The 21,269-nt window shown below is 42.3% G+C and overlaps 2 protein-coding genes across 5 annotated transcripts in view; both read right to left on the bottom strand.

The window, feature by feature from the left end:
- The window catches only part of B4GALNT3 (beta-1,4-N-acetyl-galactosaminyltransferase 3), a 66,775-nt gene extending 66,379 nt beyond the window's left edge, over window positions 1-396 (bottom strand). Inside the window, exon 1 of one of the 2 annotated variants that reach the window (XR_011141649.1) lies at window positions 206-379. Coding sequence is in view for 1 of the 2 variants with exons in the window: in XM_068946994.1 (XP_068803095.1) it covers window positions 206-344 (139 nt within the window). In the remaining variant the exon portion in view is untranslated. Of the gene's footprint in view, window positions 1-205 lie in introns of both variants that reach the window. The other variant, XM_068946994.1, reaches the window with a different exon arrangement.
- Window positions 397-8,288: 7,892 nt separating this feature from the next.
- On the bottom strand, window positions 8,289-21,167 carry CCDC77 (coiled-coil domain containing 77). 3 transcript variants are annotated; one of them, XM_068946980.1, is made up of 11 exons: window positions 21,076-21,167; window positions 18,793-18,982; window positions 17,380-17,522; window positions 16,312-16,408; window positions 14,850-14,916; window positions 14,095-14,189; window positions 12,772-12,920; window positions 12,182-12,419; window positions 11,171-11,296; window positions 10,881-11,033; window positions 8,289-8,871 (listed from the first exon to the last, which is right to left on the bottom strand). In XM_068946980.1, the coding sequence occupies exons 1-11, from the start codon at window positions 21,141-21,143 to the stop codon at window positions 8,725-8,727; spliced, it is 1,473 nt and encodes a 490-aa protein (XP_068803081.1). In that variant the 5' UTR covers window positions 21,144-21,167; the 3' UTR covers window positions 8,289-8,724. The 3 variants fall into 3 exon arrangements, with proteins under 3 accessions (XP_068803081.1, XP_009678141.1, XP_009678140.1); XM_009679846.2 differs by having other exon boundaries at window positions 20,788-21,127; XM_009679845.2 differs by lacking the exon at window positions 21,076-21,167 and adding an exon at window positions 19,216-19,337.
- Between the last annotated feature and the right edge of the window lie 102 nt (window positions 21,168-21,269).

The raw sequence follows: 21,269 nt of genomic DNA, 5'->3' as shown, positions 1-21,269 counted from the left end.
GCTCCCCCACAGAGAGGGCGGCGAGAGCCCACACAGCCCCGGTGCGGAAAGGCTCAGAGCCCCCACCAACCCACTCCCCCCGCGGGAACAGGACGCACCCGGCCCCCACGGCCGCCCGCGCCCCGCCGCGGCCAGGCGAGACGAGCACCCCCCCGTCCCGTCCCGTCCGGTGGGGGCAGCCGCGCACCCCCGCGCCGTAACTCACCGCGGCCCGGGGGGGCCCCGCCGGCCGCCGCCACCAGCTCCAGGTAAGCGGCCCAAAGCCCCAGGGCCAGCAGCCCCAGGGCCAGCAGCAGCCGTCGCAGCCGCCGCCGCCGCACCCGCGCCAGCAGCCGGCCCCGCATGGCGCCGCTCAGGGCGCCGGGCCGCTGCCGCCACCCCGGGGCATGCTCGTCCCACCGCACCGCACCGCCGCGGCTCGGCCCGGCCGCCTCCGCCCCCGCGGGGCGGCGCCTCCCGGCGCAGCTGCCCCCGGGGTGAAGCCCCCCGGGCCGGCCGGGAAGGAGGTGATCGGAAAAAGCTGCTTCGGCAGCAGGCAAGCTGCGTGCGCCGAGGCTCCTCAAAGCCGCTTTTGTAGAGCCCTGCGGTGGCAGGGCGGGAGGTAACTGCTCTGGGCGGGGGGGGGACAGGGTGAGAGAGGCGCGATCCAGGTGCGCACGCTCGCACGGCGCGGGAGCCGGAGCGGTTTCGCCCTCGTGCGATACCTGTGGGTGCTTTGAAATGCCTTGCTCGGGCGGCAGGAACAGGGCCCGTGGCGAAGTCTGCACATCCGCGCGCCGAGGCGGCCGACTAGACAGAACTTCACGCTTTGCAGACCAACCGGAGGGAGGATGCTTGAGGCCTGCATGAAGACCAGGGCTTTCCTCGGGTGCGTTTAGCATTTCAGGTCACACCTCATGCCCGCTTTTGCAGTAACTCTCCCAGCTGTCCCCCCCCCCCCCCCAACTCCTGGTTTAGTTCCTATCACAGAGCAGCCTCAGAGGTTCCTCCTGGGTGAGGCCAAACTGGAAGGTGCCCTCTGCGATGCGTGATGCTCCCTCACCGGGGGCTAGCAACCCCTTCACGTGTGAATCGCGCGGACCGTCGGCACCAGTGTTTTTCCTCCACAGCTCTGCTGCTGCAGGGCTGCCCTGCAACCACTGACGCAGCCCCTGCACCGTGAGCAAGCGTGAACACGAGCTTGGACTGAAGTTAATTTTCTTAGTGCACGCAACTACTGTGGACCTTTGCAGATTCCCTTCACAGCAGTCTTCTCAAGTGGGAGGCTGAGCAAAATGCAACTTGCCATTACTTAGCCTCAGCAATCGTGCAAACAGCCTTTCAAAAGGGCACGGTGGGCCTCGGCGGAGCAGCGCGAATCCCATCAGGGATGGGCTGCCGGCACCCCACGTGTTGCACTGGTTGGGGCAGAAGCAGCATCCCTGAGCCTCCGTTATCCCTGTGGTCATTTTCTGGACACGGTGGTGTTCCCAGGGTCCAAGCAGTGCCTGGAGACCTCGTTGCTGTTATCTGTCATGAATGCGTGTTATATTCTGTTTGGGGTCAGTGTGATGCAGTCCATTCTGAAACTTTAAATGGTGCAACTTTTACATATTTCCTGTATTGGCGGAGGCTACAAATGCCCAGGGCACAGATGAAAATGTGAATTGGCCAATATGCGGTGCTGCATAGAAAGCAGCAAATTCTATTCTAATTCCTGTGCAAATAGAAAGGCCCTGCCAGCACCCTGCCACCATCCACACCAGTGCAACTCAGAACCTTGAAGCTCTGGACAAGTTTAACCATTGCAAAGCAGAAAGCTCAAATGAAGGTATGATAGTCACTGCTTTTTTTTTTTTAAACAGGCACTAGAGAAACAATATTTTTTCATATTTGTTCAAAAAATGAAATTATTAGAAAAATAAAAATGTGTAGTAGACACTGATCTAAAGCTTATTTACTGTTTTAAGAATGAGAATGGAATCATGTATAATTAGCACAAAGTTGTCTGCATTTAAGCAATTAATCCTTAATTTTGAATAATGACAACTATTCTTCATTAAAACTTTGTTGTATATTAAAACAGGCACATTTTTCTCCTGTGAACATACTGTTATGATAAGGCAACAGCATTCTGGTTGACTTTTAAACAAACAAAGTGTTCCTGATAGAACTATGCTATAATGAAGATAGATACAGAAAAGGTCCGGTCCCTAGAAAAAAAGACTGTGACATCTTGATGTGCATCTGTTACAGTGTAGTTACAACAGAAAAGTATTAAGGAACAAAAGTAGTCTGGGTATGCGTAATGAAAACTGGACTGAGGAATTAGAATAGCTTTATTCTTCTTAAAGTAACTTATTTTGGAAGAAAGTATCATTGGAGAAAGTACTGATGTCCAATAGCAAGATCATCACTTAATGTTTTTAAAATACCTCACATAAATGTTTTATCCTCAATCTACCAGCAGCTCTATATTAATTTCTCTGAGCCAAGTTACACAAAAAGGGAGTGTCTTTTTTGTTTGCTTTTTTGTTTGTGTTCCCTAGCCCCAGACCGCTGCCACATCTCTAATCTTAACTAGGTGCGCTATTGTAGCGGTCGAAACTTTTGCTTGCAGTAATTCTATATACTGGAGTTAACCTCATTTGTGAAAGAAACAGTATGTGAACTGGCAGTAGGTGGTGCTGGAATAGGGCCTTCAGATGATTTAGACATAAAAGGGATGCCGGTACCTTGACTGACAATCCCTAAATGCTGCACAGATTGCTGCTTGTTTCAGGATGTATCTAGCCTAGCCTAGCTTGAATATCCTCTTCAAAGGAATTGACTATTATTTGCCAAATGAGCCAACTGGAATATTCTTTGCTTTGTTTTGGGTTTTGTTTGTTTTCTATTTGGGCTACATTTCCAATGATAAAAGCAGCCTTTGATATGAATGCAGTATTTAATGACATGCATCTCCTGATCCCTCTGGCTCTCCTCTCCAGCTACATCTCTGTGCACCCCTGCCCCTTTTTGTTGTGCTTTTGCTTCCAGTTATCTAACAACTGCTTCTCTGTTCTGTAAATTACTTGCAGGTCTGTGCCAATATCCTTTTTCTGTAGGCTCCCCCAAGGTTCAATTATCTGCCTTTTGCTTCTTTCCTTCTTTCTTCTTCTGTATAATTTTGATTGTAACACTAATTTACCAGCTCCATAGCAAAGATGCCCAACTGTCCACTGCTTTCACCAACCCTGCTGACTCCACAGCCCTCTTCCTGACCTTAGTTGTGCTCTCAACTGCAAACAGCAACTTCATCTCAGCATTCCTAATTTAAGAGGCTCAAAGGCAGAAGTGTTTCTTACAGGAAACATGGCTGCAGTTTACCTCACAGTAAGGGAATCGATGTGGTTCCCTCCCTTAACAAATTGAACTGGCAAAATGACCCTCTTGCCCGTAAGGGAAGTAGTGCTGATATGGTGGGTTTTACTAACACAGCTGTGTTATGTGAAGGGACGTGATTTTTACCAACACAGTTATTCTACCGCTATTCACATGATGGGCCTGAGCCTGGGTTTGGGTTAGATCTTCATTGGTTCTCACTGTTCAGGTGACTACACTTCCTCAGTTCTGGCTTTGACTGAGCAGCATCAGGCTTGCACCATCGTTCTCATACAGCTGTACCTGTCTAGGTGGAAAGCCTCTCGTTCATGCATTTCTCTTCTCACAGAGTGGGACTCTCTTCAGAAGTCTCCTCAAGCCTAAGGTGTCCAGATAACACTCCACAGGAAGGGCCTGCCCATCCTTCTCTGCTGCAACAAGGACATGATTTCACACAAACCCCTCCCAGTATTTCTGGTCAGTCCTGCCCTGTGAATTCGCCTGAATTGTTTTCAGGCCCCTGCTCTGTTCTGGGCTTCAGAACAACCTCTCAATATCTAGCACATATTTGCAGTTCTTCTGGCTCTACACATCAGAATAAGAGGTTTTTATACAGTTTAAGATGAGATTTTTTTCAAAAGCCTTTTCAGGATTTAGACATATTACCCTAATGAAAGATATGCATCTAAAGCTTTGATCATTTTCGAAAATGAGCTCTTTTCACATCTGACTGAAACCTTGCCTAAATTTTCTCCTTTCCCTGCAAGGAAAATTCAGCATGTCCTGGATAAATTCAGAGCTCTTTATTTCAAACTGAATCCATTTCAGCAATGAAAACCTTCATGCCTTATGTAGTCAGGCCTTTTTTGCTTTGGCATTGAAATGCTGTTGTAGAGAAAGCCTCTGCATTCCCTGAATAGAGAGAATTAACTTATTTACCCATTTGTAATTAGTCCCACAGCCTCATAATTAAATAAAATGTATAATTTCATATAAGTGAATATCAAACCTCCATTGAAAGCTCTTTTTATTCAGCTATATTTGGAGCTCATTTGAAGAGCAGCCACTTTAACTTTATTCAAAGATGCCCTTTCTCCAAACAGTTCCTATGAGCTGAACAGGAACTACCACAAGTCCACCCCCTGCCCCCAAGTATTTAAGGTATCATATCAGAAATGTTTCCCTCCCTCTCATGGGTTAAATTTCAGTTACTTCTGATGGCTTATTTCAAATAGAAAACCCTAGACTTTTGATACAGTAAGAATTGAAACAAACTTTGTGTCTAAACCCTATGAATACAGCAGTCAAAAGTCATTGTAACTTCTACCTCTCATACCCTGTATACTGTACCTGAGTAGACTCTGGCAGATAACCCAGTCCATGCATTAAAAATTTATGTACTTCCACAGCTAGGCTCAAGAGTTTTAGAATAGCTGTTCAGGGCATGAAGGTAGGTGTAGGGGGGTGCGTGCACGTGTGTGTGCGAGTGAATTAAACATGTTCATGTGCTATAATTAAAAAACTGAATGACATAGCTTTTCATGAATAGGAACAGATCTGAAAACGTGACGTGCACCACGATATTGCTCCTATAACTCACAAGTGTCTGATTTTTTATCATAGAATGATTTCCTAGCCTACATGTAGAGATACTACAATTCCAGAATATTAGGCTGCCTGCAGAAAATCCATCTATATTAGTAAAATGTTTCTGAAGAAATACTACTATTAATGTCAACATTTTTCAAGTACAGCGATTGCATACAGCTATATATTACTACTTTAGATATATTCTGACAGCTGTCAGAACTGAGGTTATAGTTAATTTACCTCTCTAAATGTAGTCACAGCATAAACTGAGAATTACTGCAAGTCCTGGCATAGGGAGAGGAGGGTTTTTTTTGACCTTGTGTAACCTTGCTGTGAAGGGTGAGCTGATACAGCATACTTTCCTATAATTAAAGCAAGTGCATGAGTGCTGAAAAAATTCTATCAGTACTGCCTATAAAAAAAAATTAATAGGTTTAGAGCCAGAAGGGACCATTAATATGTCATACATTTCACATGTCATTACATTTCATGAGTATGTGTTAGAACCAGTAACTTAGTAAAAACAGTTAACTTTTCCAGAGGTGCAATCATTTCTAGTTTTGAAGATGGAGGACTTGTCACCTCCACAAAGAGTTGTTGTAGTGAGGAAAAAAAAAAAAAATCTTCCTGTTAAAGACATGCTTTATTTTCAATACCCAATGTTTAACTACAGCTTCAGACTATTGGTTTTTGCTCAGCTGTTCCCTCCTGAGATTAAGAGGTTCTGTGAGTTTTTCTTTTTCCCCTCAAGGTACCTGTATATTAATCAGTCTTAATGTAATACAATTTGAGTTCTTACATGGTCTTTTTCCTCTGCTGAATCATCTGTGGTTGTCTTGTCCAGTATTTCAACTTCTTTTGTAATGTATGTACTCTATCCTGATCTCACAAATCCTATACATGACAAAATTTAACCTCCTGCCCACTTTACCCTATTTACACAGGGAACATTTTAGCATCCAGGTTCACAAGAACAACATTTGTCCATTTGTGACCTCTAATCCTTGTCAGTCCCCACATTCCAAGGGTCAGCCTTTTTGGAGATACAGTTCAAATTCTTGCTCTACATACGTAACCTCACATTTAGTTGTATTGAAATGATACAAATCACACATTACTAACTTTTAAATTAGCAAAAAAGGATAATCAGTCTTTGGAGTACATTTTTTAAAACTATTTTATATTCAACCCCAAAACAATAGAAGAATATTTTGACTAATACGGGTCTCTGAACCTTTTTCAGGAAAACCCTTTAGAAATGTCAGTTCTTCAGTGACAGATCTTAAAGGGTAGATAGATGTCTTGGTTATTTAAAGCAACTCTTGGCCTGAAGGTCCCCATTTGTTTTGGCAACAACATGAAAGCAATATTTCACATGGTCACATGAAGACATCACAAAAAAATTCACGTACAATACTTTGCACTTCCTGCCCTTGGAGAAACTATTCAAGCTTCCAAATAAAATGCACTTACAAATCTGCACTAGTGTAATTTCTTCCGCTCACCATAGGAAGGGTTCACAGCCTAGTGACAAACCAAGAATAAAGTTGGAGCTGCACTTTGATTTTGATGTACCAGCAGGTATAGTAGGAATGCTGCCCTTTTACAGTCTTCAGACTTTCAAGTAATATTGGTAAGGAAGACAAGAAGTTGAGCATTTGTATCCTTCTTTCCCCAATACTTGTCCCGGACTTACAGACCTAGATGTCCAAGCCTACAGCCTTTAACCATACACATTTTATGGCTTTCAGGTGAGGAAAAGTTACTTTCTCAGGCTACTCTTTAGCTTGCAGGAATTGCAAGCAAACAGAAACCAATTTCTACACGTTCAAGAGACCAATTTGCTAGCTTCCTGTTAACTGAATTTGAAGTAGATGGATTCTGCAAAATAAGCATCTACTTCATTATGTGGTAATTTTTCAGAAGTAGCCTTTCAGGAACAGTGGTAATATTTTTGATATCCCATCTTCAAACTAGCAGGATGTTATTCCACAAAGGTGGCTAGCTAAAGGAAGCTTATCTGATAAAGTACTAATCAACTAAGAAATAGCAAAACTGCTATTGCCATCAGAGTCTAATAACCTTCCTCAGCTTGTCCACGTTGTGTGGGCACCTGAACTTTTCATGAATCAATTTTTGTAATAGTTCAGCATTAAGCTGAACATATTTTAAAGCTCTTGTCAGTTTAGAATTTAGAGACTGCAACAAGTATTTGAGCATCCAGGCGTACAAGTGGTCAGCCAGCCACATTAAAGCCTCTGAACCTCTGCTTATGAGGAGTTTGGCTTCCAGAATACATATGCCCAACTGAAGCCACATTAGAGGACCATAGGGGCCAGCAAGCTTTTCACAAAGATGTACTAATGCAGCAGGCCTTGAATTCTTGGAAGAATTTTCCCCTTAGAAGAAATGCCTTAGCCAGTACTATAGAGAACAATTATTTCTCTAAATCTTCACAGCACAGAAAGGTTTTTTTTTTTTTGCTTCCCTGCCTCTCAGACACTGAATGAGGATCTCTACGGCCACTACTAAATCTAAGAGAAACTGCCTGCTTTCATGCACCACTCATTGCTTTTCAAATGGGAAGGAAGTTCTGGTAGCCTATAGAAGGCTTTTTCAGAAAGGCAATGTTCTGCTTCTGTCACATTTAAGCAAGTGAAGCTATGGTAAGAAACCTTAAGGCACCAAAATCCTCCTTCCAACACAGATCCACTCTCAGTCTACAAGGTGGACACAATTTGCTGCCAATACAGTAAAAGGTTAATTACCCTGCAGTTATAAACTGGGCTGGAGCTATGTTCTAGTGCTCTTCATGCTCTCAAAGGTTTTCTAGAATTGCAATAACCTGATGTCTGGTGTGGAGATGGTCATACAACCAGAGACCATGTAGAAACATGCTCCCCCACCCCAGTCCCTGTTACTGTTCAGTAACTGCAACACTGGGGCAAAAGCTGGCTATGATTGTTATGTAACCATCGCATTGTTTAAAGCAACAAAGGTAGATGATACAACTGTTAAGGAGGATACTAGTTGCCTTTTAGTATGGGCTCCTGTGCATTAAGATAACCTGGGAGAAAAGGCAGAGGAAGATGACTCTGAGGCAATCTTTTTTACCCCTACTAAAACATCCAAAACAAATGGAGATGATGTGGCTGGTTCTCACATGAGTTCTACAATGGATTATCCACCATATTAAATCAGTAAGGGTTTGTCCCAATTAGGTTGGAATCAAGGGAAGGGAAGCTATTTTAGAACAGCTCCACTGTCAAGGTTAGATGGGACTCAAACGCAATACTGACTTTCTATTTAATTTTTTTTTTTTTAAGAAAAATTCCAGTTATGTCCTGAAACGTCTACACACCATAAAATCATTTAATCACTTTAAAAGCTGCTTCTCACATACAGAAACATCAGACAAGCAATTCAGATCTTGAAAATTAGTTCCTTTCATGATTATTAATTCCACATGTGGTTTGTACTGTGTTCCAAATAAAGCTAAAGACCAGCATGCAGTGTCACAGATAAAGTCTTAAGCAAAACCCTAATAAGATGAACATAGAAAGTACATAACTGATATATTATCAGTGTCATCTCTCAGCCAAAACAGCAACATAGCTGGGTGTGTAAGGAATGGCTGGTGTATGATATCATGACATTAACTGCAGATTTCCTCGAGCCTTCTGTCGTTAGATAGCAGAAAGCAGACAGGCAAGAGCTGTTCTTAAGGATGACTATTCCAACCTAGCGATGGCCCTGTTCCTAACAAACAGGATGCTGGCTAATACCTCAGCATCAGCAGACTCGTAGTTCATTCTCTAAGCCATAAATTTTTGCCTTTAATGTTTTCAATTCTCCTTGGATTTTGTGGGTTCGTCGGTTTCCTTGGCGGACCTCATGCAGAATTGCAAGATCCTGGTCTGGTCCAATATTTAGAGTCACCTGGAAAGAATAAGAAAAAATAGATTAAGAAAACCAGAGTGAAGTAATTTGAAGAGTATTATGATGAGAACACAAGGGACAGAACTCCCAAGGAGAATCTTGGTAGCTAGCTAAGGGGATGCTCAAACTAATGTCACTAGGCATATCACCAATAGAAAGGTGTTCCAGAACTGAAAATAAAGAACACAAAGCTTTGATACATTGGGGCATTATGGCACTGGAGAAGAAACCTGCATAAGGTTGAACTCAAGCTCACCCATAAACTGTTGGCTCATTTTTCCTTCCTGAATGGCTTAGAGACCCACAAAAGTAGGCAAGTTAAAATATTTAACAACTTACGTATTTCTCTAAGTTTCTCTCCTAGTATGATATTTTGTTGTCTTTTACTACTAGAAGTCAGGGCAGTAGTTTGGACCAGTAGGAGCTTGTCCTGGCTAACTGCTGTGGCCCACCTGCTGCCTTTTGAACTGCATGCGATTCAGAAGTTGTTCAAATACAATTCCTCGTCTCAGGCTATGCCGCATAGCCAACAGTAATGCTGTGCTGGGGCAGAGGCTGCTAGATAATCAGAATTCCTGGTGGTAAGCTAGCAGGGGCTGCTGAGGGCAGTATGTCTTGTCACTCGAACCAGATTGCACGCCATGCCATCCCCAACAGGGGAGAAGAACCTTGGAAGCTGCTCCCAAAGCCCTCTTCTCTTGACTCTACAGTATCTCAGTGTCGTCATGTAGTTCTTGGACACAAAGGTTTTAATAGGCAGATCAGGAAATTTAGTCATCTATAGTCATTTTGACCTCAAACAATGAAACAGATTTAAAAACCACACTGGAGATTTCTAACAATTATTTTATTCCTCTGCCCTCTTGTGGTTAAGTGTAGAAAGAAATTAGAAGAATACAATTAAAAGTACACACACAATAAGAAAGCATTTACAAGGTTTAATTAAACAGTACCTTTGCACATTATATTAGAGATGAGGAAACCTGCAGTAACCGGAATAACTTGTTTAGAAAGTTCAGAAAACAGCGTTTCTCAGTTCACCCATATGCATTTATTTTCGTGCAGAGCCTAATCCATGAAAAGTCAAAAATTGTTTACGCTAACAACTCAAGATATTTTAAAGCTTGAAGTTCCCTTCATATCATATAGGTCTATGGTAGAAATATTGTAGGCAATTTTCTTTTTCTATCCTTATACCATGTTTAATCCTTAAAAAAAAATCCAAACCTTTAGTGAGGAAAATGCTTTGGACAGCCATGTGTCAGAAGCACAGAACACAGGAGGGTTTCAGTGGCACTGCCGACTAGACTCCTGAAATAGCAGGGAGTCAGTTGGACAAAAGCTATGCCTAGATGATCCTCTCAGGCATATCTTTTAAATAAATATCACGTTGCTCACTCCAGGCAATGTAATGGCTGTGGCTTCCTTTCTAAGCAGTTCTGATGTTTATCTGTACATCTAGAAACTACATCTATTTCAAAGTTACACAGATTCAACTTCCAGCTGTTGGTTTCTGCAGTGATTTTTCCAGAGTTGCAAATAAGATTTACAAAGGAAGAAACACAATATTCATAGTAATCAAGTCACTGTTCTGCCTCTTACTGGAAGAAAGCCAAATGCTATGGCCCCCAGGAAAAAAGTCTCACCACATTCTTTGCAGGATGTACTTCTGCAATGAACTATTTTAACTGTCTTATAATTGCAAGGTGCTAAGTGAGCTAAAGGTGTCAGGTAAGACCTTTCAAGGGTGTAGCAAAACAGGACACAGCTACTGTATGATCAGAGTTCATGGACCAACTCGATGCTTGATTAACAGTGACAAGTCTTTTTTTGCTTCATAAATGCACACAATCACAAGGCAAGTTTTATCACATATCTAAAGGAACACTTCGGAAAGAAATACAGTTTCCCTAACAACTCAGACTCTAAGGAAGCATTCCATTTAAATATTGAGACTACACCTCTGTAGGGTAAGCCCACATCAGTCTGTCTTAACAATTAGCTATTACCTTGAAAAGCTGCTTCTCTACATCTTTCAGCCTCTGCCGAAGCTGCTTGATGTCATTCTTGAAACCTTCCACTTCCATATTACGCCGCTTTTCCAAGGCCTCATATCGCCGAGTCATTAGCTGCAGGCGCTTTCCCATCTTTTCTGAGCGTTCCTATGGACAGGAAAAACTCAGTGGGGTTTACAGAACAGAGAAAGACGCACACTTACAACAAAACATGTAGAAGTGGCTCAAATGACCAATCCAGGGCTGCAAAGACAGCTAGCAGTGGACAATTACAGGATAATTACCTTAAAGAGCTCTCTGCCAACATCTCCCTCCTCACGAATCCTAGCCAGCTCACCTTCTAAGGTGACACACTGCTCTCGGTACATGTTTGATAGGTGCTGTTCCTGCATTAGTTGCTCTTGCAGTGACTAGGAAGGAGGAAGAGTAAGAATTAACCCAAAAGCCAGTGCTCACAAATTTCCCCTCCTCCAAAAGAACAAACATGAAACAGAACAATTGCTCTAATACCCTGACAGTATGACCCACAAATAACAAAAAATTAGTAATTGGCATTAGAGCTACTGAAATAACTAGGTAGGGACTCCTCCCACAATATCTAAAACCACTTCAATTACCCAAACCTTTTAGTTAGAGGATCAGCTCTCCATGACAGCTCTTCATCAATAAAAAACTATTTCCCTGTCCCAAGGCCAATGCCAATGCTTTAATTCTGCTTTTCACAGCTGCTTGCCCAGTACTCTTCTGTTTCAGAAGGAACTGCATTTCAACAGTAGATGAAAGCAATTTCACACTGCCCGTTTACCCACTTCAGGTCTTCAAACTTCTCTCTGAAAGCATATTAGTAGAAGATAAAAAACCCTGGATACTGCAGAGGAACTATAAGGGACATAGTGACTGAAAGGACTTTGTTCTCCCTGACAACAGCAAAGAAGATACATACACTGTGTTCCAAGTCCAACAGCTAACAGCATTTATACAAAAAAGGCAAGTACAACAAGGAGGTTAACAACTGTCATCCAGGTCACCTGGCTTGCAAAACGAGAGTTTATTTGCTCTAGGCATTACCATAAATCCTAACTGCCCAACATTTTACCTGAAATTTGCAAGCAGTGAGGATTTTTTGTTGTTGCTGGTGCTAAGGTAGAAAAATCTGCAACGAAACTTGTGGCAAACCAGTCCAACTTTGAAACAACTATCACTTACTATCTAGGCAAGATCCAGATGCTTGCAACTTTCTAGTCTATTCAAAGAGTCTCTAACTATTAGAGAACCTCTCCCTAGGACAGAATTACCTTTATTTCTCCACTATGGAATTTCCAAACTTCATAATCTGCCTGAGCAATCTTCTTGATGTCTCTCTGCTTCTCTCTTTCTGTCTTCTTGCTGATGAGCTGATCTGGGCCCTTGTCAAGTTTCCTCAACAGACTGTCCTTCTCTGCCATCCATGTTTTCTCATTGGCTCGAGCATCAAACTTCAGCTGGAGGAAGTCTCGTGTACTCTCATACAAAAGATTTTGGGTCTTATGAAGCCTGTAAAAAGAGATCTCCATTCAGTCAATTCACTTCTCCTAGTAGCTACTTTAATTCCCTCAGTTACCATTGAAAGTTGGAAGAAGTAGAGAAAAAAAGATAGGTGCTTTCCTACTATATTTAGCTTTTCCTCATCTGATGTCAGAAGTGATATTCTTCCAAGGTGAAACAGGATTTTTGATATGCAGATTACTCCATCCATCTCCCTCCATATACCAAGCAGCTGGCTGCATAATTTGCTTTTCTGCCTACTGCAGCAAACAACATAACGAAAACCGAAAGACTGGTTTTTAGATTGTTTCCCCTCTCCCCACCTCATGATTAAGTATCATGGTCATTCTCTCGTACTCACTTATCCGTTATGTTTTTAATCTTGTCCTGGTCCCTCTGATGCTGGACCTTGGCTTCCTCCATATGAATCCGCCTGTCCTCTAGTAGTGCCTCAAGCTGTTCCCTGGATAATCGTGTCTGCTCTTCCATCTGAGCTTGCAGGGCCTCCACCTGGATAGGTGCAAAGAAGTTACAGAATAAGCTCCTACAGCAATCCTTTTAAATTCCAGGATCCAAGTCAGAAAGAGTCTTGACCCTATAATGCCTTAGGAGAGTTCCAGTTTCTAACTGAAATACTTTGAATAACATTTTTCAACAAAAAAAAAATCACGCCACAGGCGAGACAGGGTTATCGATAAACAAGAGCAACAGATGCAAGATGTTGGAAAGATGTAAATTGTACATAGGATGTGACAAATGCTGTGGAACACAAAGACCTCTCTCCCTATGATGTAAGCTTCCAACAAAACGATGGTAATGAATTCAAATTCTAATAGGGCAGAGAGTCCACATACCTCATCCTGGAAGAAAGACTACTGAACCAGAACAAACCACCAATTCTGAACAGGATAAGGAAAAGAGATGCAAGGAGCTTTTATCTAAGGCACATCATCAGGGAGGTCACAGATTGGAACTAATAATTGATAAAAGTTTGTTACTCTCACATAGGCCAGATACACACCATCTGAAAAAACTTGGTATGAATTTGGACTGTTTATTTTCTCTAATAATTTTGATGATGCTTTTGCTTCACAGTAAATGCTATTATGACAGCTAACTGGCCAGTGTCCTTTAGAAAAAGGAATCTTTTTGGTTCCACAAGTTTCCTCATTAATTTCTTTTCTTGATTCATGCTTCACATATGGCTTCTGGTACTTTCCTCAATTCACAGTTCTGTGCATTCCACTATCATTCACTGAGGTCTAGCAAAGGGAACAGTTCGCTGTGCCAGTGAGTCATACTGAGGGCAGCACAATTCCATCTCAGACACTGCTTCTGAGAGACTTCCACGAAATACCCAATCCTGCAGATTTTCTGCAAGTCTGATGTAAATTGAGAGCCACATCAATGAAACTACAAATTCCACATTTCAGAGCACCATATTCTGGTCGACTTTACTGGATCATCTGCTTATGGAAAGCTTCCAAGATCTGGTTTAAGTTCTTAAACCTAAGTTCCTTGCAAAGAAACAGGTAAATAAACAGAGAAAGCAGAAGTCCACAGCAAGACATGGGGACTGATAAGCAAAATGTGGACAGACTGATTTTAAACAGATTGCATATTTGTCTATCATAATTCCCTGGATGGCCAGGAATTATGCCCTTTGATTAGCAAGTGTTTTTACCTGAAGTAAGAGTGTTTGATTGTCTCTCTGATATCTCTCAGGACTTTCTGGTTTCTCTGCTCTTGCTGCCGATTTTGAAGTGCTCCTCTTGGTGCCTACAGCAAAAATCTGTATTAGAAATTGAAAAATGTTCTCCAATCTGCACTACTTTTCTTAGCAGGAGATCTTGTATTGCTGGTGTATAAGAAAAGGAAAAATCCCACAACTGCTACAGTCACAAGGACTTGAGGGCTAACTCGGTGAAAAAAGTTCCAGAACTTAGTGATGGGCACCTTTACTTCATTTTATCATGCTGCAATACCTAAGCACCCTCCTAATCTTCTTGGCATATATGGAAAATAAACTTTTAAAACAGTTTAAGGAAATGATGCTTGCGCAGCTGAGTCATCTGCCTATTATCAGCCCAGGTGTAGAGAGTTAAACTACTGTCTGCACTGAAGGTAGGCAGAACACCACCTTTTGAAATGGATATGGGTTAGGATGGCTGTGCAGTTCAGTACCTGCATACCATGGTCACCTCTTCATTAGCCAAGCAGATCAGGAACATGAGAGCCAGCTCATGATATTTTAAAAGGCTTTGAAAGGAAGCCAAGAATACTGTATGCACTATGGATGTACACGTAGATGCATCTAAGCAACTTAATAGAGAAACTGGAGGTCTTCACAGTAAAGAATTGTTTGGTATACAGGATACAAATACCCAGAGAAGCAAGTATTGCTAGCTGAGCTGCTGTTAAATCAGTTTTGTTTGGTACCTGTTCTAGAAATACCATCTTGTTCATGCAGATCCCTGGATTTAGCTGGCCTTTGCAGAACTGTGACCTATAGAAACAAGAGTAGATATCTTAGCTGAACATCCATACTTCTTGTAGTGGTCAAGAACAAACCTTAAAAAGTAAAATGAAGGATCCAAAAGAACAGTGTTACCTTATTCCTGCTACAATACAAGGAATACATACACAAAAGTAATGTCAGTGCTGAAAAAACTGTCCCTTAACAGCAGCTGAATTTTGACCTTTATGTCTTTCCCCCTCCCCCCCCCCCACCCCCCAAACAACTGGGAATGAATCCTGCCCTTGCTGGCTTCATTAGGACAAAAATCAGGCCCTCAGTAGCATACAGCACATTTTGGGGGCAGAAAGGAGAAGAGAGAAGGTAAAGATGATGATTATGCTATTTCCTTCCTTCATCCTCCTACTTGCCTAAGCAAGAAAGAAACATGAAAGGTTGATTTATCAGCACATTCACTGAAGCTACTGAGCAAATTTAGGATAAAAGCTAACTGATACAGTTATTGAATCAGAAGCCACTGCTGAACCGAAATCCACTTAATCCCAAAACACAAGAGGTCATGAAAGAACAGGTTATAATTCCCAGCTGCAATTTTAGTAGTAACACCAGAGAGCCAACCCTATCTCAACGCAGTACTACATAGTTGACCTAATTTGAGAGCTACCCTACATTAGGAAATTTTGAAGCTTGTCAGATTTTTGCACTGCTTGGACAGTGCAGAGCAACCATGGAAAGAAAAGAATACAGCAGATTGTCTTTTTTCTGTACCTTTATGCCATAAAAACCCCACAAAACACATTTCATCATGTTCTTACAAGCCCAAATCAAGTCATTGCTTTCTTGATACCTAGGTCTAACTACATCGCTCTTCATATACTGCCACTTGAACAATTTGTCACCACTGCTGAGATATACCACATACAATTGCCTAGAAGGGATGCCTCTTCTGTAGTCTCCTGCCCAGGAAACCTCAGCACTGCTTTACTCTTTACTGAGGTCCTAGCTATTGGTTTACAGTGGTACTCAGCTAGTCTTCAAAAAAAAAAAACTAACTCTTCTCTGATTTTTCCCCACCTCCTTTTCTTTTTTTTTTTTTCTTTTTGTGGTCTTCTCTCCAGCTTCTCAATGGCCACTTGCCACATGGCTCTAAACTCACGTTTAATGCCTCACATTTAAATGGGTGACTTGATATGCTCTGGAGTTATGGGAGACTGGACGGTAACAGAACTGATCTCCCGTTGTTCCTACTTCTGTCAGCAACTACAGCAAAAATCTAAGGCTGCTACAGATCCCTCCTGCTCTGCACTCATTTATCAACTCCTTTTTCAATTGTGGGCCAGATCTGGTCTGTGGTAGGCCTCCAGACTACAGATCTTCCTGTGACAAGACAAAATAGCTCTAAAAAAACTTCCCCAATGATCTTACCTTATGTGGAGGTTCCTTGTGAAAATATGTAACTTCTCCCTTGTCTGTTCCCACTAAAGCCAGAAGATGTTGAATTTTTTTTCTATCTTCTAATTCCCTGGAATTCACAAAAAGGGATCAGAACTTTGCTATTTCAAAATACATCAAGACACTGATACACTGTCATTTTAGTTTACTTGTTAAAATCCATGCGTTTTTCCAAACTGTCACAGTTCTTGAAAACACTGCTTTAAAATAAACTCCCAAAGACACTACTGATATTGCCTATACAATGAAAACAATACCCATTATGCTGGCACTTCCCTCTTTTCAAACATGACACTTAGGCTGATACAGTAGTAGCACAGATGAATAAAGAATTCACATTCCAGTAAAGTTATGAACTACTCGTAACCTATTGAATAAAATATCCGCAAGGATTTTAAGTATTCATTGTTTTTAAAGGTGGCTAGAGTAAGGGCTATGTCAGATTTTAATTACCCTTGAGAAACACCAAAGCACACCAACTAACATTTTGACACAAGTTTTTGAAAACCTAACAAAAACCTCGGGATTAGCACCCACAAACCTTCCAAAGCAGGCTGGGAAGTCCCTTGCCACTGGCAGCTAGTCTGGTACAGCAAGACATATTCCATTAGCTAAAAAGCATGGGAAAAAAAAGGGGTGGCTGGCAACATGATGCTGCAGAGACAGGGGAGACCCCTTGCTTTGATGTGTTTTCTGTTTTAGTGTTTCTACAGTTGAGGGAGGAAATTTTGCAATGCAGGTGGAAGCTTTAAGTCAGAACCCTCCACATCAAAGCCAGCAACTTGGAATTCCAACCTGGGTCTATGCTAAACTTCTGCTCTCTTTTCTACCACTGGAATAGGAGAAATTAAGTGAAAACATATTTGGCAGCCCAACAGATTGTATTCCAGTTCAAATATGGGTATGATTTCATAGGAGCCAGCTGTGTGAAGTGCAGCATAATTGCTTCCCTGAAGACTCAGGATCTCTGTGGAGAACTACAATAGAACACATGCAACTCAGAAAGTGCCAGTGTCACAGCCCACCATCTAGACAGCACACCTGATTTTCAGACGGTCATTCTCTGAGTAAAGACGAAGGACATGTTCCCTCTCCTGGAAGAGGTAGACTTGCATGTCACTCAAAGCCTTTTGCAACTCCACAATCTCTTCTTCTCGTTGACGTACTTCCCACTGCAATTTGTGCTATGTAGAGAATGGAGCAATTGAAGGATCAGGCAACAGTAGCAAACAGACTGCATGTGCCAAGGAAGGCCTGTAATCAGTTTATAACAACTGCCAGTTCAAGTGAATTATTTTACACTTCTACAACAAATTGACCAGATGAGGGCACTATTGGAGAATTATTAAAAAGTTTCAAAAGGAAGCTCAGTACATTGAGCCTAGTGTCACTACACAGTATTAATCAAATAGAGCAACTTCAGCTAGGGCCTCTAGTTTCCAGCCATTGCACTTTTGCATTATCAGTCAGCAGAGTGCAGGTACAGGGAGTTTAACTTGAACAAAAACCTAGCAAAGCTCCTGTAATAGCACTTATTCTTAAAAAAAAAAGCACAGAAGAACATATACTAATACATTTGTGTGGGTTAAGAGTAAAAGATAGGGCTAGTTACAAAGTTTCATTAATGATTTTCTCCCTATTGGGGAAAATAACACACCCCTCAGAAAAGCATTCTAATAGGACAAAGGGTACTATTTGGGAAGCCACCCCCTCTTTTCCCATATGTTCAGCGAAAGCAGTTTGGAAGCCTTGAATATCCTAAGGGCTTTCAGGCTGCTTCAAAGATGTTAAGTACTTGAGCAGGCACAAAAAAAAAAAGAAAAAAAAAATCATTCCTTCCCCAAAGAGTCATTCACAATTGTAAAGATGACTGCTAGACAAATGTTATAAGGCATATCAGAAAGCAAATACTAAGATTTTCCTCTGAAAAAGCAAAGATTTTTAGGTTTTGAACTTTCCTTTTATTTTGCATGATTGCTGTGTGGTACATCTGCTTGCTTAACAACCCATGGCCAAATTCATAAATTCCATTGCAATAAATACAAATTATAACTGTATGTCTAGAAGCTCATTAACTTTGGCTAATAAAGCACTCATTCTTCACTGTGAGACATAAGGGAAGGTTTGACTATAAACTCATGTTTCAGTTTAAAAAACAAACAACCCAGCTTGAAGCTATAATCCAACTACAATAATTTAAAAAAAAAATGGAAGAATGCCCTACAATCAGTTTTTTCCCTTTGCTTTAGGACAGAAGACAAGGACAACTAGAATTCACAACTAAGGAGTGAGATTTAACTATTTCTTCTTAGCTTTGTTCTATCATGCTCCTAGCAAATCTCAATACCATCCGTGTTGACTTTTTAACTGAAGAAGAATATTAATCCTTTGCCAGACAATGAAGTTTAGGCAAGTACGTGTAGTCCATCACCATCCAAATACTCTTTTCCTAACCTGCTCATCATAAGTTTCTTTGTATCTCTCCAGCCTTTTTATCAAATCTTCATGTTCTTCATCAAATTCAGCAATCTTCTTGCGGTAGTATTCCAACAGCTCCCGGGAAGGGTGGAGGAAGGCTAGGCGCTCATTGATTGAGGGGAGAGGAGTGAAGTCCCCCTGACTCGGGGATGGAGATCTAGTATATCTGGAAAAGACATGAGGGATTGCCAACCTGGACAAAGACATTTTCTAATGACATGTAAGTTTCAGACAATAAAATATAACAGCTTTTAAAAATAGTTAAAAATATGACAACAAGGAGGTCTATTTAATGCAAATTTTAAACACAGATTAGTATGCCTGGGCTCCAAGTATTAACAGGAAACCACAACATTTATGAGATATGAAGCTTTGATATAAAACAGTTTGCAGACTTACTCTACTCTGGAGAAAGGGCCTACTGCTGGAAAGGCAGAGAAGATATAAATGTTATGGAAGAGAAGTCCCATGGATTATTTGAGGATGGTGAACTTGAAAGGATGTAGAAAAGAGAAAGAGAGCAAAGTTGATAAAAAAAAGTCCATTGTTTGGCAATTGGAAGAAGCAGCCACTGCAAGATAAACAAGAAGATACAAACTCTGGCAAAAAGTGACTATCTGTCTTATAGCCAATGAAACAATGAAACCTAAAAAGGAGAAAGATGTTTTATCACAGAATAGTTGATGTTAGAAGGGCCCTGCAAGACCTGCTCAAGCAGGGTCATCTGTGTATGTTGCTGAGGATGGTGTCCAGACAGCTTCTGAATATCTCTGTGGATGGAGACTCCACAACCTCTCTGGGCAACCTCTTCCAATGCTCTGTTATGCTCACAGTAAATAAGTTTTTCCTCATGTTTAGACAGAAATGCCTGTGTTACAGTTTGTGCCCATTGTCTCTTGTCCTATTGCTAGGCATCGTTTAGAAGAGTTTTATAAAGAATGACTGTTGATTGTTAAGACGACGATTTTGGGTTACCTAATGAATCAGCCATTGTAGCTTTTTACAGTGTATTCTAGGAGTTTACATGCTTTCCTTTCCAGTGTACATGATACTGTCCACATAGTTTGCCCAGCCTTGATAGTGAGGCACAAACAGAAACTTCTGAGTTTGTGAAACTGATGCTAAGGTACTAGATGGAAGAACATAAAGCAAAATGAAGATGTGTATGCACAATAACATATTTGACATTTATTATAAGCAATGCTTACTACATTTGAACATTTAATCTACTGAAACAAACATCAAATTAGCATGTGCCACTGCACACAGAATCCAAGATTCTCTTTGGAAAAATATTTAGTTATTTATGTGGACCAGACAAACACCTTCTTAGGATACCATCCGTAACAAAGTTAAAGAAGCCTTCTAAATATAGCTAAGCAGATCTTTACTAAACAAACACACTGCAGAATCTGATTCCTTGTACCAGAACATTGATCACAGAGTGATCTGGCAAGTGATAAGCACAGAGGCAGTGCTTATCTTGATAGGCTGCTTATCAGAGCTGCTTAGATGGGGACCCCCGTGGACTACATCAATGAAAACCTTATACGCTCCGAGCTCTTTATCTGCTGGCACTACATGGAAGTACTATATATACAATGATAACACTATTTCACATAGCAACTTCCACATCAGCTGTGCCCCAAACTACCTTGAACAATATGCTTGCAAAAACAAGTAATAATAATAATAGAAGAAAGTTACATAAGCACAAGGTGATTATTTTATGACTGAGGCAAAGAACAATAGAAAAGGAAAGGAGATAAGGATTAAAAAAAAGGCACAGACCAAAAAACCTCACAAGCACAAGACAGGACAAAGCAGTGCCTTACGTTAAGCCTGCCTACCAGGCAGAAAGGAAAGAGCTCAACTACGCGCAGTGGTCGGCGGCAGGACCGGACCCGCGAGGGTGGTTTAGGAGCGGAGTAACTACGGCGGCAGCGGAGCGGGACACAGTTCCCACGCTACCTTCTGCGGGGAGGGGAGGCCCCCGGCGAGCGGTCCGTCGCGCTCATGGCTCCCTGGCGGAAGGGCCGGCGACCCCGCGGTTAGAGGCCCGGACGGGCGCAGCCACTCAGCCGGGCCGTGCCCGTCGCTCCCGGGAAGCGTCGCTCCGCGGGATAAAGGCTCTCGGGAGTCCGGCGCCAAACAAGCCAGGGACAACCGCCGGGAGGCTGACGCTAGCAGCGCGCACCTACGCGCGGCCCCGCTCCGCGCAGCAACGGCCCCAACGACAAAACAACCGACACAACCAACCGTCCACAACTTAAACACCGAGGCAACCTGCCGCCCGCGGCCCCCTCCAACCACAGGCAGCCTTCCATGCCACCCCACCGCCTCTACCAATCAGCGCTGGCGACACGGGCGGCACCGATCCGCGCCGGCGCGTCTGGGAGTTGTAGTTCTGGGGGGGAACTCCGCGGCCTGCGGTGGCGGCACTGCGCGTGCGC

The sequence above is a fragment of the Struthio camelus genome, chromosome 1 (assembly GCF_040807025.1).
Source record: "Struthio camelus isolate bStrCam1 chromosome 1, bStrCam1.hap1, whole genome shotgun sequence".
NCBI lineage: Eukaryota > Metazoa > Chordata > Aves > Struthioniformes > Struthionidae > Struthio > Struthio camelus.
The sequence above is the reverse complement of the archived record's forward strand: the minus strand, read 5'-3'. Positions and strand labels throughout refer to the sequence as shown.